The 23,293-nt window shown below is 46.9% G+C and overlaps 1 protein-coding gene across 2 annotated transcripts in view; it reads right to left on the bottom strand.

Annotated features, from left to right (window-relative positions):
* Positions 1-23,293, bottom strand: part of HM13 (histocompatibility minor 13) — a 381,463-nt gene that overhangs the window by 96,814 nt on the left and 261,356 nt on the right. For both annotated transcript variants that reach the window (XR_011304252.1, XM_069650965.1), the window contains exon 11: positions 19,255-19,340. Coding sequence is in view for 1 of the 2 variants with exons in the window: in XM_069650965.1 (XP_069507066.1) it covers positions 19,255-19,340 (86 nt within the window). In the remaining variant the exon portion in view is untranslated. The remainder of the gene's footprint in view (positions 1-19,254; positions 19,341-23,293) is intronic.

Genomic DNA, 23,293 nt, shown 5'->3' with positions numbered 1-23,293 from the left:
GATCAGAAATAAGTACTAATACGGACCTCAAATGACATCACTCAGTGTGCTGGAATATGTCTAGCATAACAATACTCACCTACTTTATTGCTCTTGTTGGACTGAATCCTGATTTAATGTTACTATTAGATGCTGCTTTTTAAGGATTTAATTATGCTTATGTATAGATAAATATTTATACTATAACTTTGTATGTAAGAGTTAACTTGCATAGCTGTTTACTAATTTCATTGTACAGCTCTACAGCTCACATCCTGGCGGCTCAGTCACTACCAACTTGTGTAGTACAGGGCTATATTAAAAAGGTGCGTTCTGGCCACCACGGGGGCGCAGGTAATGGAAGCCTGATTGCGCTCTGCACTGGCTTTGTTCCCGAACAGTGGTCTGAACCCCCGCTGTTCACCCTCTCCCCCGGAGCAGGCATCCCCAGGCCTGAGTCTTTGTGAGGGGATTCGACACAAGTGAGCCGAAGAACGTAGTAAAACGCCCCAGAGAAAGTGAAGCTGTGTCCCACGGCAGCAACGGACAGAAAAATAAAGTGTTCCCACGGACTGTAAAGTCGGGCGGCGGTGGCAGTTTGCGGCCTTCCATCCCCGCCCGGAGCCCCCTGCCACACATCCCGGCTTGGTGTGGAAGGAGTTGGGCGAAGGAGGCAGTAGAGGCAAGAGAGTGGCCCCCACCTGAAGCCTCCTCTGTGCCCATTAGATCGGAGGGGGCCGGCGGCATCTGCTATCCTTAGGGCAGACCCTGGGGAGCACCCCGAAATGGCTGAGGGGCCTTGCGGGATCTGTGGTCCCCCATGGCGAGTTGTTGGGACAGTGGCCCCCGGAGCGGATGAGAGCTTGCGGCTCTGCTTGGGCCCGGGCCTCCAGTGGAAGCAACGTGTTGATCACGGAGGCGGAGAGAGGGAGCCACCCCCTGTGTGCTCCTGCTGCTATATAGTGGAACTAGCGGGACCGGCCAACACAGCAGACTAAAGCCTACCAGTAAGATCACAGCACCTGTAGTAAAGGGGCCCCCGCTGTGGCTGAGGGGCACAGGGAAGGCCCCTTTGGTGTTCAGGAGTGCCTGGTAGGGGGAGAGGTCTCTACAGGAGGCCTGAAGTGGGTCTGGCCACGCAAGCAGTCACAATCCCTCTATAGGCCATAGCAGTGGACAGGGACCGCTCCTGAAAGACCTTGGCCTGGCGGACGTAGCCTGCAGCTTACCAGACCCATTGCTGCAAAAATAAATAAAGAATCGATAAAGAGTCCCCTTTCCGCCTTTCTGGACGCAGCCACCTCATCCGAGGCTCCCTAAAATTGATTCCACCAGGACAGTGTCCAGAGGCCCCTGAGGTGGTAAACAGGGCCACTATCAGCGTACACTGCGGGCGGCGCAGCTCACCCCCACCCCCACCCCTCACTATCCGAGGGAGAAGGGTTGCTTGCAGGGCGGCAGTACAGTGAGGGCCCCCAATCTTGGGGCATGTGCCCGTCTCCCAACCCCCCATGGAACAAAGCCGCCAATCAACGGAGAGAAGAGCGGACAGCCGGGTGTGACGGCCCCCAGCATACTGCTCCTGCTCCGAGGACTACCCTGCAACCACTGTTGTCCGATTGCTCGAAATGGAGTATTCCGCCTGGCAGGTGGCTGTCCCCCTGGTACCCACGAGACAATGGGCAGGCAGACGCTTATTGGGGGTCATCAAGGCACAGCTGAAGTCGCCCTTGTCTGGGGCGGGGACGTCTCCACATGCACTTAAGCACGCAAGTCATTCAGTGGTGGCATATGGACAGGAGAACGAACCTAGCCAGCTCCGAATACACACCAAGGAAGAGCAGGGGGGAGGGAAGAGATGTTGCAGCACTAATAGAGGAGATGAGAAGCAGGAGGGCGGACATTGGAGGGAGGGTGGATAAAATCACCCAAAGGATAAATAAAATGGAGAGAGACTGGAGGGAGTGGAGCATAATTGAGCCTCCTTGGACACCCAAATGGATGTGCGGTTGTCCGAAATAGAAAGGAGAGAGGTGGAGATCATAATGAAAATGGATGACCTTGAAAACCGCGAAATAACTGAAGACTCTTTGGGATCCCGGACAAAGAGGGAAACAGAGATGGACCAGAGAAGAATTCTACACGAGATCACAAAACTCATTTTTGACGATGATACCATCGATGTAGCGAAAATGGAGAGGACCCATAGACCGCACAGCTTGGCGGGGGCGCCCCACCGCCCCATCCCAAAGTCTGTTGTCAACTGATCTCACAATTACTCCGACAAGCTTAAGATCCTGGATAAAGCAAGGAAGACAGGCCCGGTAATGTATGGCGCGAACAGGGTAATGATTTCCAAGATGTGTCCTCCTTGACCCTCTCCAAAAGGAGACTGATCGCCCCTCACAAGATCGCTCAATCAGAAAGGGGTCCGATACAGATGCCTATTACCTTTCTCCTTTGCTTTTGAGCTGGATGGATACAAATACAAGTTAACAGAAGGAGATATTCGCTGAGTCACTGAGGAGCTCGGAGAGGCTGGAACTTCCCACGGCACAACAGAAAAGGCTACAAGTGACAGAGCATGGCAAGTTAAGGGACTGAACAGAAAATGATGCCAGGGTCTTGGAAGTTGAATACGCCACCAGCGGCCAATTCCTGAGCTGACATTACTGATTAAGTGTGCAGTGGACGTTTGATTAGGGAATAGCACAACTAGAAGGGACTTATGACGTGGGGACCCGATCGGGGTCTACGGACTATACAACCGCCCCTTTGCTTTTGGTGAGAAAGGGCCATGGGGCCGAGGCTGGTGGGTTGGTGTGGTTGATGTGTTACATTTAGTTGGTTGGGCGGGGAGAGGGGCTCTAGAGTAAATGGTTTGGACTGAGGGGATCCGATTGAACGGGTTCACTTGGTGGTTCGTTATGGACCTAGTGAAGATAACTGGGGAGAGCCGGGTGTGGGGTATGGGGGGGGGGGGTTCTGGAGAGAGGTGAAAGGAATGGCGGGGGGACTTGGGACCTTGGTACATAATTACTAGTATTGGCCTTCTGACACTGCTCAAGGTGGTGAGCGTAGGCCTGCCAGGTTGCAAAGCAGGGGCTCTAGCATAGGGGTGACATGATGGCTGAAGTGGAGGAGGATGGGGACAGGCACCCTAAACGTTAAAGGGCTGAACTCACACGGGAGTTCAGGAGAGCCCAACCGGAGGTCCTCTTCATCCAGGAGATGAAATTCAGTAAGGGAGAAGAACAGAGAATACCAAGTGGTCTAGTCGCCCAGGAATATTGGGGTTCAGACCCTGTGATGAGAACAGGAGTGGGGATACTGATAATGAGGCCACTCAAGATGGAGGTGTCAAAGGTCTGGTCTGACGTTCACGGAAGGGCCCTTTTCGTCTCTGGAAACATCAAGGTGCGCTTCACCTTTGCCATGGTATATGCCCCTAATCAGGGTCAGCTGAGATTTCTGAAGAACACCTTCTTGAAAATACTGATGAATGCCCAGGGCACCTAATCATAGGAGGGGACTTGAATATATGGGCAGATGTCCAGCTAGACAGACAGGTGTTACACAAAAGGGAACACTAAGTACCAAGGCTGGGATATGGGGAGTACAGGAGACATTGGATGTGTACGGGTTGCAGGACGTATGGCAGCATTTTCACCCACTGGCAAGGGGGTTCACTTATTTCTCGCCCCCTCATGGTACCTGTACCAGGATTTATTTTATGTACATATCGAGGGACTTGTGGGAAGAGGCACAGTGGTCAGATTTGGCCGATCATGACATGGCGATGGTGGATTTGGGATGGTTAGGGCTGAATCCAGGGGGCTAAAAAAATGGAGGTGTAATGGTTCCTTATGGAAGAATCTGGTATTCCAGTTAGAGATGGCTAAAGAAATTGGGGAATACTTCAAAACAAAACCATACAGGCGCAGTAGAAAAATTAATTTTTGGGGAAGTGGGAAACGCAACCCGGCGGGAGATCTTGATTAGGGAAGGGGCTAGGAAGAAAAGGGAGAGGGCACTTCTAGAACAAAGGCTGAGGGAGGAGATAAACAGCTATACAGACTGGTACATGGGTCTCTTGAGGGGCGGGAGGATTGTGTGTTGGAGGCTAGGGGAAAAAGGAGGAGCTCCGACTACTGGAGGAAAGGAAGATCATACGGAACCTGCAATTTAATATACGAAAATCAACATACAATCCTTAATACAATGTTGAATCAATTTAAAACAAGAACAGAAGAGACAGAACATCTCTTTGCAAGATCACAACAGACAGGAGCAAACCGTAATAATAAAAATGTAACTTCTCTCAAAACACTATTTGAAAAATTGGAACAGTTATCGAAAAGAGAAGTTTCTAGGTGGTGGGAGAGTGCCACGATGGAAAAATATCTTGAAGTTGGCAGAATCCCGAGAGGTTTGAGGATTTGTATATTTCCATCTTTCGAGGAAGGTGAGGGAGAGGCTCAAAAGGAATGGGAACAATTGTTAATAAAACACCTCAAAAGAGATGATATGCAGGATCATTGATCAAGCCAAAAAAGCCCATGATGGTCTGCTTAAAGAAATAGAAACCATCAAAAAAAAAATGGAAGAAATGAATATACAACAGGCCACCTTCACAAACTATCAAATATTGGACAATTATCTCACTCAATACACAAATGAATTCAAAATAAAAAAACGAAGGAAGTTTTATCGGGACGAAATTGATTACAAGTACAAAAGGGTCTATACTTTTCAAAAAACAAAACGATCAAAACACGCAAACCTTCCACAAATCCACCCATCAGCTATGTCACCTGAATCATTAGAACCAGAATCAGCAAGTGAAAGTGAATCGGAAGCAATCACTTCAACAATTCCAAATACACCACAAGAGGAAACCCCATTTTTTTTTAGAAGATCATCAAACAGAGGCTAGCACAGACTTATCCCGTATTCAAATTGCTCCTACCACAAAAACAAATACTGCAGAAAGTATCAACAAATGGAAACCGACAAGGAGAGGCTGCAGGGGAAAGGGGAGCAGTAGGAGACATTTCAAACACCCAAGGCGTATCCACAAGATCCAAAGGTAACCAACCAAGGAGGACCTAGTCATCAACCTAATAGGCAGAGAACATTCACCCAATTTAATTTCAACCCTCAACAAGGGATCCTCCTTCTGCCCCTCAACAAATGCACCACGGAGGAAGAACCATCAGAATTAACAGTATGCATCTCAGAAGACACAGTAAATGTATTGAACATTTACGAAACACCAGAAGTTCACTCTACAAACTTTTGCAACAGATCTACAGCTGGACCTAGGCCTGGCACAAGAGACAACCCTAAAACCCAAATCAAAGTTCAACCCTCATTTAACAATGGAAAAAGCCATTGATATCTTTTACAAATTAGTAAGAACGAACCTGAGAAAACAATACTTGTCTGGATCAAAACAGAAACCAATAAACACAATCTGACCTATCGGAGTCTGTGGCCATACAAGAACTTGGCAAGAATAAAGGAATTACCGTAAAACAAGCAGATAAAGAAGGCAAAGTAGTACTCCTCAAAACAGCAGACTACATTACTATGGCAAACCAACACCCGAATGACACAATTTGCTATGAGAAACTACTGGAAAATCCACTGGCCGCCTTAACTGAAGAATGGCATATCATGAACAATCAGACTCGGGCCTATTATCAGAAGAGGAGTTTAACTACATGAACTCAACATCTGATCACAGGAACCATTTATTTCATCCAAAAAATACACAAAGCTTACACACATCTGCCATCAACAAGACCAATCATTCATGGAATCGGCTCCTTAACAGAACCAATATCGGAATTTATTGACAAGCATCTTCAACCGCTCGCATCTGGATTAGCCTCTTTCATACAGTACACAAAGCATGGGATACAGCAGTTAACATCTGTCAATTGGGAGCCAAATTTCAGACTGGTTACATTGGATGCATCATCTTTGTACACCAGTATCCTACACAACAAAGGAATCTACAATACCTACCACATTTTGAAAACTCAGTCAATATCTTACCATGAGCAAAACCTTATGATAATAGAAATGTTAAATTTTACACTAGTGAATAACATTTTCATGTTCACCAATCAAATATTCAAACAAAAGCAGGGAACCACTAGGGGTGCTAAATTTGCACCAGCGTACGCCAACCTATACATGGGTCATTATGAACTTGAACATGCCTGGCAACATCCATTCTTCACAGAACAAGTTTATTGGGGCAGATTTATAGACGACAGTTTGGTTATCTGGAATGGTTCAAAACAAAAAACTTGAAGGAATATCATGCATACCTGAACAATAATGAGTACAATCTAAAACTTATGATGCAAGAAAACACCAATAGAATTCAATTTTTGGATCTAGAGCTCTACATTGAAAACACCATACAGTGAACTCTATTTGTGAAGCCCACAGCTGGAAACAGTACTTTATATGCTACAAGCAACCATCCGCTACATATAAAAGGCAAACATTCCCTACAGAGAATTCCTAAGAATGAAAAGAAATTGCACTCAACATAATGAGTTGAAGAAATATACAGCACAATCAAAACAAAAATAAATATCCAGCCAGAGGCTACGACAACAATTTGGACAAAGCATTTAAAAAACTGCACAGAACAAGAACAGAATTACTTCAAAATAAAGCCAAACGTAAACTTAACACTCCAAATCAGGTCAGATTTATTACTACGTACAACTCAGAAGCACATCGACTCAGAACATTTTTATCTCAGCAATGGCCAATACTTAAAGCTGATGCAGAATTTAGAGCATTTGAATGATACTCCATGTATAGCATTCCGCAAACCCAAGAACCTAAAGAATTTACTTTGTCCATCTCATTTCCAACTCAAAACACAAGGGTTACCACAATCGTGGAACTCTCCGAACTTGAAAGGCAACTACAAATGCGGAACATGCACAATGGGTATGTTTTCAGCAAATGGAAAAACTACAACAATGCCAAATGGAAAGTATTCAAAATTAGAGAATTCATAAATTGTAACGCCAGAAATGTAGTGTATGGGATTCTATGTACCTGTCAAAAATTGTACATAGGTAGCACGATTCGTCAATTGAAAACAAGGATTGCAGAACATTTGAGGACTTTAGGAAAAAAAAAATTGAAAAAAAAAGATCAGGATATTAGGTATCCACTGGCACATCACTTTTTCCAGGAACATGGACATGAGAAATTCGAACATGTTAAATATTTTGGTATTGCAAAAGTAAAATTGCCAGCCAGAGGAGGAGTCAGACAACATGAGGCAAGATGGATATATGTCTGACTGTTTTACAGGTTTAAATTCCGATACTGAAATGACCCATTATTTATCACATTTATTTTGAATTGTTAAACTTCTGTTGTTCCTTTTATGGTCAGGTAAGGCATGGTAAATAGCACATCCATTCCCTAAATGGAGGTTAATAGCCACATGCAACCGAATTACACAGTTCGACAGTATCTTACAAAGATACACACATAAGGAAAGTCAACTTACATAACCCCAATCTAGCCAAACAGGTTGATAAATCCTTCTAATATCACAAAAAAAGACATTATAAGAATCAGCAAAGTAGTTATAATTTCCAGGTCTGCCCGATCCAAGATGGCGGACGACAATGATGCGGCAACGCTGCAAAATCACATGCTGTGTCATCACGCCTCCATAAATAGGCGGCCATCTTGACCTCACAGCGAAAAAGCCACGTTTCACATGCCGGAGCTACTATTCAGCCAAAGGAGTACAGAATGATTTAGAGCCAGGTAAACTAACAGAATCAAGTATTAATCCTAAGCAACTAGAATTGATCTGAACTTAGATTCTTTACTAAAACGCTGTTATGATGTCAACAGGCGCATTAAGCCATTTCCTTACAACGAGAGATTCAGCCTTTGATGGGAACCATCCATTCTTTGGCAAGTTGCTATTGAAAATCCAACAATAATTATTTAAGGACACTCAAAGAAATGAAAAATGCAGGTTAAACATGAAACACGCGAGTTAAAACATTTAAGTTTCAACCAAAAATGTATTTTCTCATATGGGTATATACATCTTTGAATCATTGGTAAATTGATCACCTACAGTTCATATTTAAAGCAATACAATAAATACAAGCCTCTTCCATCTAGGTTAAACTAATGTGTACTAGCTTAGCTAGCAAAAAAGAAAGTGATACTGATATTTTTGTTATATATATAAAATGTTTGCAATATATGAATGTTAGAACAACCCTTCTGAATAACCAACGGATTGTCTTGGAGAAACACGTGTCGAGGGAATTGTAACATTTGAGAACGGGAACCCAATAGCTTTGATGTGATGTAACATCAGAATCTAGTGATTGGAGAAGACCATTGAACAGGAAAAAAAATTGAGAATTTCATCAACATCCAAGTCTGGCTATTATTGAAATAAACTACAAAAAATAATCGGTTTGAGGTGCAAAAAATGTGGGTACCCTAAGATACTTGAAATCAACGTCACAAGAGTCATAGCAGACCTATACGCGGCTAAACATTACTCCCCTGGAGAATAGATTTAGGGCTGACTTGAAGTGGAGCAAACTAACAATATCTTAGTTAGGCCGCCTCAATGCGCTTAAAATGATCTTTCTCCCCAGAATCCTTAATGTGTTCCACATGCTCCCCATCCGGGTCCCAGACTCTTTTTCGACAGATAAAAGATTCTCTTAAGATCTTTGACAGGGGAAAAAGGCCAGGATATCTAGTGGTCCTTCCTAAGGATAAAGGCGGAGTAGGCCTGCCAGACAATAAGCGTCCTATAAAGCTCCCCAACTCCGGGTCCTTCTACCCCCAGCTGCGGGCCCAAAAAGATCTAATATGGGTTGCTCTGGACAACCTTCAGTTACACCTTGCCACAGTAGGAGTGGCTGTGGGTACGGAGAGAGGCTCCCCCACAGAATCCGGGACCACCCTATAGTGGGGACCATATGGGATATCTGGAGACAGCTTTTACCTCAACACCACATCCAACCTACACAAACAAATTAACATGACCGCCTCAGCCACCGCCTACACGGGCAAACTAATAAGGGCTTGCAGATCACTTCTTTCTACAAAGTTGTCTCACCCTAGCTAGAGCGCTCATATTGTCCAAACTGGACTACTGTAACAAACTATATTTAGGTGCCAGCAAGTCTGTGCTTAAACTGCAAATCATGCAGAATAATGCACTTAGAGTTGCCTTAAACATACCTAGGAATTAGCATATATCCGCAATAAGAAAACAACACAATTGGCTCTCTTTCAAGGAAAAGATTGAGCTAAAAACTCTCTCTCTCATACAAATCCTTGAACCACACTGCCCCTCCTTACCCAAAGGAAACATTTACTGTCAGATACTCCATACAGATCACTAGGTTAGCTAACACATCTTGTCTAGTGGTCCCGAGACAAGCTAAATAATAAAACAGGAGGGAGCAGCTTCCCTGTTCTGGCAGCCCAACTATGCAACATACTCCCACCGTCCATCATGAACACCAAGCACTTTACCAATTTCAGGAGAAACACCATCTCATGGTTAGTCCGCAAGAATTAACTTACTTCCATAACTATCTCTCTTCCAATGCTTATGTCTGTAAATATTGTACTACATCAATGTCTCATTCAAATGTAACTGCAATATTGACGCCTGTAACGTTCCTACCATGTTCAAATGTGCCCAGATACCTTTGGGTTAGGTGTGCAATAGAAATAAATAAAAACGAACAAAACAAACAAGGTGCATAAATGAAAGGAGTAACGACGGGGCCCTCGCCCGGTGGCCACCTCTGGGTCCTGGAAGTAAGGGACATGATCAGAGGTGGTTTGAGGCGGGATTGGAAAGGATTGGCCAACTCTGGAGGGAGGATAGCTTCAACAATCTAATTGACCTACAGGCGGCGCTTGGCATAGGGAAACAGTCTTCTCGTACCTCCAATTAAAGGGGGGTATTCACGGGTGGTGATTGGAGCCAAGAGATTCAGAGAGACCTTACCCCTTTTGAAAAACTCCTAGATAAAGGAACGGGTATGAAAGGACTGACCTTGGCAATGTATGGGGCTCTTGTGGAAGCCAGGCCTCCGTCTACCGAGAAAGTTAGGAGGTGGGAGCGAGATTATGGGGGTGAATATGGATGCTGGTCTCTGGGGTAGACTTTGCAGGGGAGTTTTGCAGACATCAATCTCCAGTCAATATAAACTGCATGCCATCAAGCTCTTACATAGGTGGCAATATGACCCGATCAGACTCCAAAATGTTTCAGAAATTGGACCCTTCATGCTGGCAGTAGTGTGGAGCGAGGGATGATTACTGGCATTTGTGGTGGGGATGCCCACGGGTGAAAGTATTCTGGGATGAAGTCCTGGGTTGGATCAAGGAGTTGGATGGGGTCACCCGTATTAAAATCGCCCATGCTGGTCTTGTTTGGTGTGGAGGGAGAGGGGGGCGAATACGACGGATTGCAGAAAATGGCTGCGTCTTTTCTTTTGGCTGCAAGAGCTTGTCTAACTATGAAATGGAAAAGTGTATAACTGCCGAGCAAAGGGGAATGGACCAATGTGGCCTTGAATATATGTATAATGGAAAGAATAACTGCAGGTCTCCACGGACATGCAGCTTCCCAGGAAGTGGAGTAGGGTGGATTTATGGACAAATATTTGAACTCTGATAAGGGAATAGTTTCTTACCTGTAACTCCATTTCTCCAGCATTGGTATCTTTCATGGATTCACATGCTTAGAATATTCCCCGTCGTCAGGCTGGGAATCCCCGGTACACTATATAGACCCTTTCCCGTAGGAAAACTTTTGACGCTTATGCGTCCTATCCACCTCGTTTTGTATCATGCGTGCCCGCGCCGTCAGGACGTCATGATATAAATACAGGCTCCGCCCCCGCGCTCCCTCAGATTTCGGCCCCCAAAGTAGTGGGGGAACCGGTTTGCATGTTCAGGGGAGGCAGGAGGGCGCATGTGAATCCATGAAAGATACCAATGCTGGAGAAATGGAGTTACAGGTAAGAAACTATTCCCTTCTCCAGCATTGGATCTTTCATGGATTCACATGCTTAGAATAGATTACATAGCAGTACCTCCCCCAAAGAGGAGGCGTGCATGCAAACCCATATACTTTGTTCGCAAAGCCCGTTCCCTATGATCATGTACACATCAGTAATCGTTAACATAGGAAAACGAAACACATACAGTCATAAATTCCATAGGATGCAACCCCTCAGCCGGGGCTTACCTTATTGGAATAGGTGTCGAAGCACCGCCTGTCCCATCCGGGTATCTTCGGCATGTTGCTGCGACAGGCAGTAATGGCGGGTAAAGGTGTGTGTAGCCGCCCAGGTAGCCGCCATGCAAATGTCCCCCAGAGGGACTCCGGCCCACAGTGCCGTCGACGATGCCGCTGCTCTAGTTGAGTGAGCTCTTGGCCATCGTAGAAGAGGCTTCCCTGCCCTGGAATGGCAGTACGAAATGGTAGATGACACCCATCTTGACAGTCCTTGCTTCGAAATGGCTTTTCCTTTAGCACCTAAACAATAGGCCACGAACAGCTGTCTCGTTTCTCTGAACGGTTGCGTACAATGGAGATAAAACTTAAGAGCCCTTTTTACATCCAATGTGTGTAGCATGCGCTCCGCTCCCGAGCATGGCTCCGGAAAAAACGTAGGCAACACAATAGAGGAGTGTTTATGGAACACCGACGGAGCTTTTGGTATAAACTGCGGGTTAGTGGCAAGGACTACCTTGTTCTTGAAAAATCGTATGGTGGGTCCACCATTAGAGCCTGAACTTCTGAAATACGTCGTGCTGAAGTGATGGCCACCAGGAAGGCCAATTTCCACGACAGAAACTTTAGAGACGATGATGACATTGGCTCAAAAGGAGGCTTCATAAGAGACGTTAAGACCAGATTGAGACTCCACTCCGGCGGAAATTTCTTCTCTGGAGGAAAACTCCGAAAAAGGCCTTTAAGGAAGTGCTTAATCAGGCGGTCGCTGAACAAAGGTGCCGAGTGGCGTCGACGAGTAAACCTGGAAATGGCTGCAAGGTGTACTTTTATTGAAGATACCGACAGGCCCTTTTGAGCTAAGAGCAGCAAGTATGGAAGGAGCTGTTCTGGCTTAATCGATTGCGGGGCCAAACCTGGTTGATCCTCACACCATTGACAGAAACTTTTCCATTTGTACGCGTATGAGGCGTTTGTGGAAGGTGCTCTTGCCGCTTGTAGGATACGCCGACAGTCCTCCGGAATAGTTAGCCGACCAAATTCGGCGAAGTCAGGAGCCAGGCCGTCAACTGGAGGCTGTTCGGGTCGTGATGCCAAACACCGTCCTGTCGAGACAGAAGGTCGGGGGTCTTCTTGAATCTCATCGGTTCCGCCGCCGCTAAGTGTAGCAGGTCTGAAAACCACACCTGTCTGGCCCAGTATGGGGCCACCAGAATTACACGACATGGGTACCTGAGGATCCGTTGCAACGTCATCCGGACCAGGGGAAATGGAGGGAATGCGTACATGAATTTGTTCGTCCATGGAAAGGAGAACGCATCCCCCAGAGAGCCCTGCTGAGGCCATCTGCTTGCATACTGATGGCATTTTTTGTTGTTCTTCGTTGCAAACAGGTCTATGGACGGGTGTCCCCATTTCTTGAATACTTGTTGTAGTTGTTGGTCGTTCAGTACCCATTCGTGAACTTCGTTCATTTCTCTGGTGAGGGCATCGGCTTCCACATTTCTCACGCCTGGTAGGTGGAACGCTAAGATTTGCATGTTGTGTTGTAGGGCCCAATGCCAGATTTTCTGTGCCTCCGTCGATAGGGACCTGGAACGTGTCCCTCCTTGTTTTCTCAAGTAGAACATCGTAGTGGTGTTGTCCGTCATGACACGCACCACCGAGTCCCTCAGTTGAGGAAGAAAAGATTTTAGAGCCCATCGCACTGCTCTCAGTTCTAGCAGGTTGATATGCAGGGAGGACTCCTGCAAGGACCACTGGCCTTGTACCTGTAACATATCCAGATGAGCTCCCCATCCGCTCAGCGATGCATCCGTCACCACCGTCTTTTGGAACTCTGGTTCCAGTAGAGGCATCCCTTTCGTTAGATGAGTAGACACTCTCCACCAGCCGAGTGCTTGAACTAGTTGTTCGTCGACGACCAGTCTGTCGGACCAGCGACCTCGGCTCTGCGCCCAACGGTCCGCTAGAAATTCCTGGCAAGGTCTCATAAACAGACGGCAGTTGTTTATCAGCGGAATGCAGGACGACATGGTCCCTAGCAGGGACATGTACTTGCGCACCGAGACCTTGGTACCGACTCTCCATTCCGACGCCTTGTTTTGAAGTTTCTGAATTCTTTCGCTGGATGGTCTCACCAGGCTTGTGTGTGTATGAAACTCCGCTCCTAGGAAGACCAAGGTCCTCGAAGGCTCTACGGAGGACTTGTTGAAGTTTATTGCGAAGCCCAGTTCCTGCAAGAGGGACATTGTGGCTCGTAGACTGTCTCGTGTTTGTTTCTTGGATGAACCTCTGACCAGTCAGTCGTCTAGATATGGATAGACATGATGATCATCCTTCCTTAAATGGGCCGCTATAGGGGCCAAGCACTTGGTGAACGTCCTGGGGGAGGACTTGAGCCCGAACGGGAGGACCTTGAACTGAAAATGCTTTCTCCCGACGACGAATCTTAAATATCTCCTGTGTCGTGGGCGTATTGGAATGTGAAAAAAAGCATCTTGAAGGTCTAGTGATGATAGATAATCCATGGGCTGCACCGACCTGATAACCTCTTGGAGCTTTAGCATTTTGAATTTTAGGCTCTTTAGCCACTTGTTGAGTACCCTCAGGTCGAGAATGAGCCTCCATTTGCCGTTTGGCTTTTTTACAACAAAGAACCTGGAATAAACTCCTTGTCCTTCCTGTGCTACAGGAACTCTCTCTACCGCCCCTTTTTGCAACATAAGCGCCGCCTCTTGTCGTAGGATTCGGAGGTGGGGCTGTGTCGAGAATAAAGGAGGAAGACGCGGAGGCTTGTCTTTGAATTGCAGCGCATGACCCATGCGAATCGTGTCTAGGACCCATCGATCTGTGGTGATGCATTTCCTTCGGTCGAAGTGATGAGACTCGACCCCCCAGGACGTTCCGAAGGCCGTCATTGGTTGCTGGTTTGCTTGGTCTTCGTTGACGACGGACCTGAGCCTCGCCGTCTGGAGGCTTGATAATCCCTGCTTCTACGTGCCGACTGGGACGCTCGTCTGAACCCTTGTGAAGAGTAAGAGGGCCTGTTGAATCCACGGTCCCTCGAGGCTCCAAAGCGGGAGTTTCCAGAAGCACCCCTGAAGGGGCGAAAAGAACGAAAATTTCTACCCGTTTGAAGGGCGCCGAGGGACCTAGCAGTATCCGTGTCTTCTTTCATCGCTTCATCAACCTTTTCGCCAAACAGGTGTTCCCCTTCGCATGGCATGTCAAGGACTTTGTACTGGACTTCAGGACGGAAAGTAGTACATTTGAGCCACGCTTGCCGACGAAGCACTACTCCATGGTTGATTTGTTTGAACCCAGATTCTGCTAGGTCAACTGCGATATTGATAGCGTGGTTCGAGGCCTCTTCGCCATCCCACACCAGTAACATAGCTGCTTTCCGGTGTTCGTCTGGCAGGTGTTCTAGGATAGGGGCTAGTTTGTGCCACATTTCCCTATCATATCGTGACACGATCGCTAAGGAATTGGCTGCTCTTACTCTCGTCGCTCCGACCGAGAGCACCTTCTTTCCAAAGGCGTCCTGTCTCCTAGCCTCGCTTTCAGGTGGCGTTGAACATTTTTGCTGGACCCTGGCCTTCCTAGCCGCTGCCGCCGACACCACAGAGTCAGACAGAGGCTGTGCTGTTAGACATTTTGGAGTGGACTCCGGAGCTTTAAACTTTTTCTCGATCCGTCCCTTTATGGCTGGCTCCAAGAACGGATGGCGCATCGTCTTGAGACCTTCTTGCCACACGTGGTCCAGGATTGGGATGGCAAATACCGATTTTCTCCTTTGACCCATATGGTCAAAAAGGAAACAGTCTTTCTTCTGCTCCTCAGGAATCAAGCCGAATTCGGAACAAGCTTTACCCATCATTGCATGGAAGGCTCCCACATCATCCGGGGGAGATGGCTGTGACTGGCTACTCGTAGACTCTACCTCTACATCCGAATTCCATGTTGGGTCCCTCGAAGGTGACAAGGAGATGTCTGACCCTGAGTCACCCAGTATAGAATCGGACTCCGACAACTCACCCTCCTCCTGTGCTCGAGGACGATCTTTTACTGCCTGGGGAGCCGATGGGTGTTTCGTCGTCGATCGAGCCGTACAAGTTTGCTCGTCGACGGAAGGTACAGACAATAGTGATGATGACGTCCCGGGTTGAGGGAACTGCGTATCCAGCCGCTGCAGGAGCTTCTGAAGAGTATTAAGCACATCCAGAGACAAAACCGTCTGGGGGGGGGGGTCAATAACGTGGACGATATCGGTACCATACCCCCGCTCGCACTCGTCGTCGACGTGGAAGGCCGCAAGCCCAAATCCGATGGCTGCAGAACCAGATCACCTTCTCCTTCCACCGAGCCGGCCGTGTCTGGCTGCAGTCAGACCTCCGGGGGGATCGGGTCATAAACCTTGGGCAGCCAAGCCATGGACTGAGTCTCCGTCGACGGGGGAATCCCCACCGCTGCTGCTTGAACGGTAATAGGCATCGTCAATGACACCGAGGTCGACGAGCAAGTCGTCGTCGAGCCCTTAGACTTTGTCGTCGATTTGGATGCCGACTTTCCGGCTGAGGCTTCCCGACTCATGGAAGACCTGGGACGGTCCCCTGAGGAGGATTTTGACAGCGCTAGCCTCTCCGTTTTAGATGATGAGGAGGAGGAGGACTTTTTATGTGATGAGGAAGATCCATCCTGTTTCCTCTTATGCTTGTCCTCAGAGCGCATTTCAGCTGGCCGTACCTTCTTCGATGGAGGTTCCGACTTACTCCTGGAGGCCGTGGAGCCAACTTCCGAAGCCGGGTAGGCCCCTGCTCCGTCATTAAGCCAGTCGACCAGCCTTCTTTTTCGGTCCTTAAGGGTTTTTTGGGAGAAACCCTGACAAATTTCACATGTATCCGCCGAGTGGTGCGGGTGGAGACAGTAGATACAGTCCATGTGGCCATCTCCTTCATAAACCTTCTTGAGGCCACAGGTTGCACACGGGCGAAATAACGCTTTTCCGGACATAATTCTCCAGAATTTGAACTTCGCCGAAGCGAAACAGACAAAACAACCTAGTTTTCACTAGTAGTAAAACACAAGGATCCCACTACTTTGAAAGACGGTTGAAATCTGAGGGAGCGCGGGGGCGGAGCCTGTATTTATATCATGACGTCCTGACGGCGCGGGCACGCATGATACAAAACGAGGTGGATAGGACGCATAAGCGTCGAAAAAGTTTTCCTACGGGAAAGGGTCTATATAGTGTACCGGGGATTCCCAGCCTGACGACGGGGAATATTCTAAGCATGTGAATCCATGAAAGATCCAATGCTGGAGAAGAACCTGTCATTGGATACCAGAAACGTGGAGTTTAGAGTGCCCGGGGTGAATGATCTAGGGCAGTGCCTGGTAAGTCTGCCCAATAAAACTCTGCAATGCATCCCTGCGTGCTGGCCAGAAGCCGCCAGTTAAGGTTTTACTGGTTATTAATCTGAAGCAACAAGGCGGTGGTGGGACGGCCGGGGGGGGGGGGAATTTGGGGGTTGGGGTAGGAGTTAATGTTGGGGGTCAGGATGGAGGAAGGGAAATGTGGTTAAGATCGGTTGCCAGATGTGCTCATTATGTTGATTATTGTACTGTATCAAAACTCATTAAGAAAAAGTGTGTTACCCAATACCAAGAGATAAGTCTTGTAAAGTCCCACACCAGTTGGACTCTATAAATTCTTACCCACATTCTCCTCTTTGAGCCAGCAAACTAGCCTTCTGTATCTATCTTTGAGAGTTTGGGAGCCAAGAGCTCGGCAGTTCGTGCGGCTTTCAATAGTGTGGTTGGGGTAAAGGCAGTATATGCAGTCTGAGTGCTTATCTACCTTATACATTTGAGTCCACAAGTGGCACAGGGCTTAAAAAGGGGTCTCCTTTTGCCCTTCATACCTAGAAAAAATTCCCCACCTTGAAGAGTGTACTTGATGTGTAGAGAAATTTCCTTTTGAAATTGTTGTTTCGAAGATTTTTTACCTAACAATTCTGACTGAAACTCCAGAGGACTCCCTCAGCTGAACATGCGGTTAGAATCTGAGGGGGGGAAGAGGAAGGTCTAAGTCTAGGGCTACTCGAGTTCCTATTGGTGGGGACTGTAAACACCAATAACAATCATGTTAGGCTACAAAATGTAGCTTCTCCTTCCCTAGGGCAAGGGGAATCAAAACGTAACTGAGGATTCCCTGCCTGATGATGGGGAATATTCACAGCATGTGAATCTGTGAAGGATTCAATGCTGGAGAAAAGGGCCATGATCCCAGTAAGTGGACTGAGCCAATGGCAAATCTCCCCATGGAATGTAGCCTCGGAGATATGCAGACATCTTGCTTGGCTCCATTTTCTAATGTTGTGATTGCATGACATTTCAGAAGAGATTTACCTTTTGTTTTCTAAACATTTGAAACAAACTGGGTTAAAAATTAGGTTGTGATGTTACCTACTCCTCTGCTAGTATTGCAAGCGGTCTTATTGAGAAAAACGGTCCATCTATTAATGGACGGGTATGCGATTGTTTTAATTACTGTAAAATGAAACATTGTTAATTGCTCACAGAACGATAGAGCCAAGCATACTCCGTTCTTTTGGGATTGGGAGATCTTTTGCTCGTCTTTGGCAACAGTGTTTCAGAGCCTTTCCCTTGCAGTAAGAGTGCAAAGTCACCAGTCTTTTATGGTCCATTTCCAAATACAACAGCCCTTATTTCTTGTCCCAAAGAATAGGAGGAGATGGTGGTGTGTCACACTATTATACAGATCACATGTCTGTAAAAAAAGGCCCAGCAATAGTTAATTGTGAGTGTCTTGTTTGGGTGTGGGTTAGTCTTCCATGTCTGATGTCCCACTCAATTGAAATTGTTGCTTCACCATCAAGCTAAGATCTGCCAATGTGGTTTAATTGGGGTCTGCAGCCTTCGGCTCTCAAGAGGTTTAGGACTAACTCCCAAGAACCCTCAGCATGGGCAATGCTGGGTTGGGCCGATAGGAATGTAGGCCAAAATCTGGTGATGTATGGGTTGCAGACCCTGGATTTAGGATGAGACCAACATGCTTTGTCAATGTATGTTCAGTTAACAGTTTTGTGAAGACTTTTCTTCATGCCCCTCTATTCTAAACATTTAATACAAAGTCCCATGCTGGAGTACAAAAAGGTTTAAACACTGTTTTGCCAGTGAAGGGTTTCTTCTAGAGAATAATTTGCAATCACCCCACTTTTCAGAAAGGCAGAGTTAGTTATGGCTTTCAAAAAGGAAACCAAAATGGCCATGTATGCCAATGTACACCATTACATTCGGCAGATGGTCTAGTGCTTTTTTGGCCTTTGCATTGTGAGGCCCGTAGTCCTGGATTTATAATGGGTAGATCTAGGACTATAATTCCCAGAGTGCAAAGAAAAAGGACTGGACTACCATCGCCTGAATGGAATATGTTGGGATGTAAGAATTACAACAGTGGGCTTAGTTTACTTTAAGGGTGATCTTAATACTAAGAAACGTACCTAAAAAATAAATAAGGTTTTAAATGACTTCCGAGAGCCTCACCCAAACCTCCCAAAATAATTCCAACAGGCTGGCAGCACCACAGTAAATTCCCACCAAAGGAAATGTGTGCTATATGTACCAGTTCTTCCAAAAAAATGTAAAATGACAAAACAAAGAATTGACTGACTGCAAGACCGGATGGCAAAAGTGAGCATGGCTCAAAGAAACGATGCTGCAAAGCCAATGCCAGATGGTACACGGGGGAATGAGGTAGGGATGAAGAGCCAATTTGGCAACCAGTGGCACAATACTTTTCACAATATTTGACTACCCTTTCCACAGACATGTAGTGTTCAACCTATGTTATCTTGATAAGTGAATGAATTGGTGACCAGATACAATTTTCTTCCGACTTGCAAATGTAGGCACACACACAGATAGTATTAACTGAATGGACTTAAGAAGCTTACCTAAACATATCTGCGATTTCACCTTTCACAAGAGCCACCAGCAGGGGGAATCCAATGCAGGCCGGAACCAGGTATAGCAGAGCCGGCTGTAGGAAGAAAAAAAGAAGGGAGTGATAGAAAATAAGCACCCTTCATATAACGGTTTACAGGCAGCAGAGTTATTTATGTCATGTATAAAGTGCACATATAACCCCAGGGCATTGAGGCGCTGTTACAGTTAACAAGTCATTTGCATTCATTACAATTGTAGAAGTACAGGTAATGATGTAAGGAGAGCACAGGAGAGATGGAAAGCATGAGGCAATTGTGTCAAACAGCTGTGTTTTGAGTGCTTTCCAGAATACACAGTATGATTTGTCGGCTCTTAATGCACGGGGGAGGGAATTCCAATGTTTGACTGCGATGTAGGGGAGGCTAGAGCCTCCGGCTTGAGCACGTCTGACTTTCGGTAAAAGTAGGAGGTGAGAATAGGGTGTCCTGGTCCGCCTAGTTGAGCTGGCTTTGGTTATTTTCTGGGTGAGGTAGGGGGGTGCTGTATTGGACAGGCACTTATGGGTGATCGACAAGGTTTTGAAAATGATGCGTTCACGAACAGGCAGCCAGTGTGCATCTCTTCTGGCAGCCGAGAGGTGTTCTTTTTTAGGAATGTTAAGTGCTGCTCGAAGGGTGTTATTTTGTATTCCTTAAAGTTTCTGGAGGTTTTTAGAAGAGGTGCCTGCGAAGAGGACATTGCAGTAGTCGAGCCTCGAGTCAATGACTGCTCGGGTAATTGTTAAGCAGCCGTCTTTGGATAGGAAGGGTCTCGAGGCATTGAATACTTTGGTGGTGTAGGCTCCTGAGGAGGCAATAGCGTTCACTTGGCGGGAGAGGCTAGGGTTGAGATAAACCCCTAAAGTTTTTACAGACGCAGAGACAGGGACTAAGAGGTTATCAATATGGAAGGCATTGTATTGCTCATTAATGTTTTTTAGAATAGAAGTTGGTCAGACAAGCAAGATTTCACTTGTGTCCCCATTTAGACATAAGGCGGTTTGTTGCCATCCATGAATGAATCGTAGAGTTAGTGTTGTTAAGGGGGTTGCAATCGTCCATGTAGTTGCCTGTGAGTGGGATTAAGATGTGGGTGTCGTCAGCGTAGTTAGCATAGGCTATGCCGATAGAATCCAGGATGTCAACAGGGGCAGAGTGAAAATATTGTATAGGATTGGAGGTATACACAAGCCTGGAGGTACTCCACATGGGCTAGGGGATGGTGAGGCATTGGCGTTCTCTGCAAATACCCTCATGACTCTTCCTTCAAAAAAGGAATCGATCCATGTGGAAGCCCCTGGGGAGACATTGGCTGAGGTAGTGAGGTGGTGGCATAATATGTTGTGATCTACCAGGTTGAAAGCAGCAGCCAGATCCAGGAGGAGTGCAGGCTTTACCTTGTCTCCGATTTCATCCAACTGGATTTCTAGGTCCAACAACGCAGACACCATCATAGCCTGGACTGAATCCGGGTTGGCGCATGCCCAGGGTGTGGTTGGCTTCAAGGAAGTGCAGGTAGTTGTCCGATCTGGGATTTTTAGCAGGGAGGGGACAGTTGTAATGGGCCTGTAGTTGGTAGGATGAAAGCGTCTGAGGAAGGTTTTTTTTAAAAATATTTTTATAGGGGGGAGTACCGAAGCTTCCTTGAGGCTGACTGGCACTGTACTTGTCGAGAAGGAGGAATTTTATGATTTTAGTGATCAGTGTTAGGATTTCTGCGCAGTCTTTAATAATGGAGGCCCGATATATCTCCTTTGCAGCTCTACGGTTTTAAACTTCTGATGAGATCTCTTTGAAGTGAAACTGGGAGATCACACGGTTAGGGCAGGCTAGGGAAGTGGTTGTGGCTGAGGCAGAGGCGAGGGTATGGCAGTTTTCTTGGTTGCTTAGAACTTTTTTTTCTGGGTCTTGATTTTAGTGGGGTTAACAGAAGTAGCCCAACTTTCAGAAGTCTTGCGCAAGCAAGCAGTGGGGCAAAGCCAAAGGTGTTAGAATTAAGGTTTATTATAAGCCCATTGACTTATAATGGGAGAAAAGGGGGTAGGTAAGAAGCTCTGTAACTTACCCCCCCATACTCCAATTCTTCCCCAGACTTGGCAGGACAAAGGAAGAGGGTCATAGGTTGCTTTTCCAGCTGAAAGTCGCAGTCCTCTATGTGCAGGGGTTGCAGGTTCTAGCTGATCTCCACTTGCTGGTCTTTCACTCTTGCAAGGACTCTCGATGGAAGAATCCCACAAAACTCAATGCAGGACCCATCTCAGGACTGGACTCGGGTCAGGTAAGTGATTTCGGACGGTGGTCAATGCAGCACGGCGACACAAAGGACTCCAGATTTTCCCTCCCATCTCGGGTCCCCTTGGTGCTAGGATGCCGAAATTCTGCTGAGGTCAGTCTCGTAGGGCCAGCTGAGGATCCCCCCACCCCCTACAAGTTCCAGGTCGAAACTCGGAACGGTGATGCCGGCCGCACGGTAGCCCAAATTTGGAGCTGGTCAGCCACAGGACAATCCCGGGACACTTCCAAAGGCTTTGTTGCAGGGTACCGAGCAGACATCAGCAAATGGACCCTCCACTCCAAGGGTCGCGGCTCCTTCGCAGGACTGCTAAAGATCGCTAGCAAGACAAGGCTCCTCCAGGACAGCAGCAGAAGTTGGTTGCCACGCCTCCTTCAGTCGGGTCTCCGGTTTCTTCGCAGGTCTCACAGCTGGATAGGATACTTGGCTCCTTCAGGTTTATCCAGGATCTCTAAAGAATGGGTGCATGCAGGGGTCCCCTTATCCTAAAAGCCAGGTTAAAGCACTGGCGGGAACATTCATGCATACCACTCGGACACTGAAACCAGTTTGTGGATTGGGACCAGACGGTCCAGCCCACATCCTGCCAGCAAACACACACAGTCCTCCAGTAGCCCACCAAAAGCTTCTGCTTTCCCTAGCACTGGAAGTTCTTATAAGGATTTTCCTGGCCTATCAGGCCAGGAAGAAGGCTAAATAGCAAGATGGCAAAAGGACAAGCGAAAAAACTTGTGGCAAAGCCATGTTTGACCAGTAGCCACAGTTAGTAGCCAACGCGGTAAGGCTAAACGAAACGTCCCCAAAAGTGGAAAAGTCATTGTTGCCACTAGGTTATCCTTTCAGCACACCTAGAATAACCAAAAATCCTCTGAGTGTTAGTCTAGGGCAGGGGTGCACAACTGATTTTGACAGAGGGCCGAAAGTACCTTACATGAGGGCTATAGTGGGCCGAAAAATAAAAGTGGGCGGGGCGGTAGGCGGGACATGTCAGGAGGCTTTTTCAACCCCCAATTTGTATTAAACACATGGAAAAAGAATATGTTTTTCAGGGGTAACGATTTTCATTGCATTTCAAACTTACATTTTGTACTACACATTTTCCATTGTTATCATTTATTTCGATTTAGTTATTGTATATCGTCTGTTTAATAAAATTATATATATTTTATTGACCCTTGATTGGACATTTCGTTATTTTGGACTGCTATAGTTTGCTTTTTGGGTTGCCCAAGAGGAGTATGGCCTTCGTTGAGTCAGGTTTCCTCAAAAAAGCAAAGGATGTACATCCAACTGTGCCTGTTTTAGCTTTATTATTGAGTTCACTCTCAGAGTGCAACACTATGCCCCATGGCTCTCACCCCCAACCAAACACTATGCCCCATGGCCCCATCACCCCCAACCAAACACTATGCCCCCTGTCCCTCACCCCCCCAAGCAAACACTATGCCCCCTGTCCCTCACCCCCAACCAAACACTATGCCCATGGCCTCCTCACCCCCAACCAAACACTATGCCCCATGGCTCCCACCCCCCAACCAAACACTATGCCCCCTGTCCCTCACCCCCAACCAAACACTATGCCCCATGGCCCCCTCACCCCAACCAAACACTATGCCCCATGGCCCCCTCATCCCCAACCAAACACTATGCCCCCTGTCCCTCACCCCCCAAGCAAACACTATGCCCCCTGTCCCTCACCCCCAACCAAACACTATG

Source organism: Ambystoma mexicanum, chromosome 3p, assembly GCF_040938575.1.
Source record: "Ambystoma mexicanum isolate Mex_15411 chromosome 3p, UKY_AmexF1_1, whole genome shotgun sequence".
Lineage (NCBI taxonomy): Eukaryota > Metazoa > Chordata > Amphibia > Caudata > Ambystomatidae > Ambystoma > Ambystoma mexicanum.
Note: the sequence above shows the minus strand (reverse complement) of the source record. Positions and strands in the feature narration are given on the sequence as shown.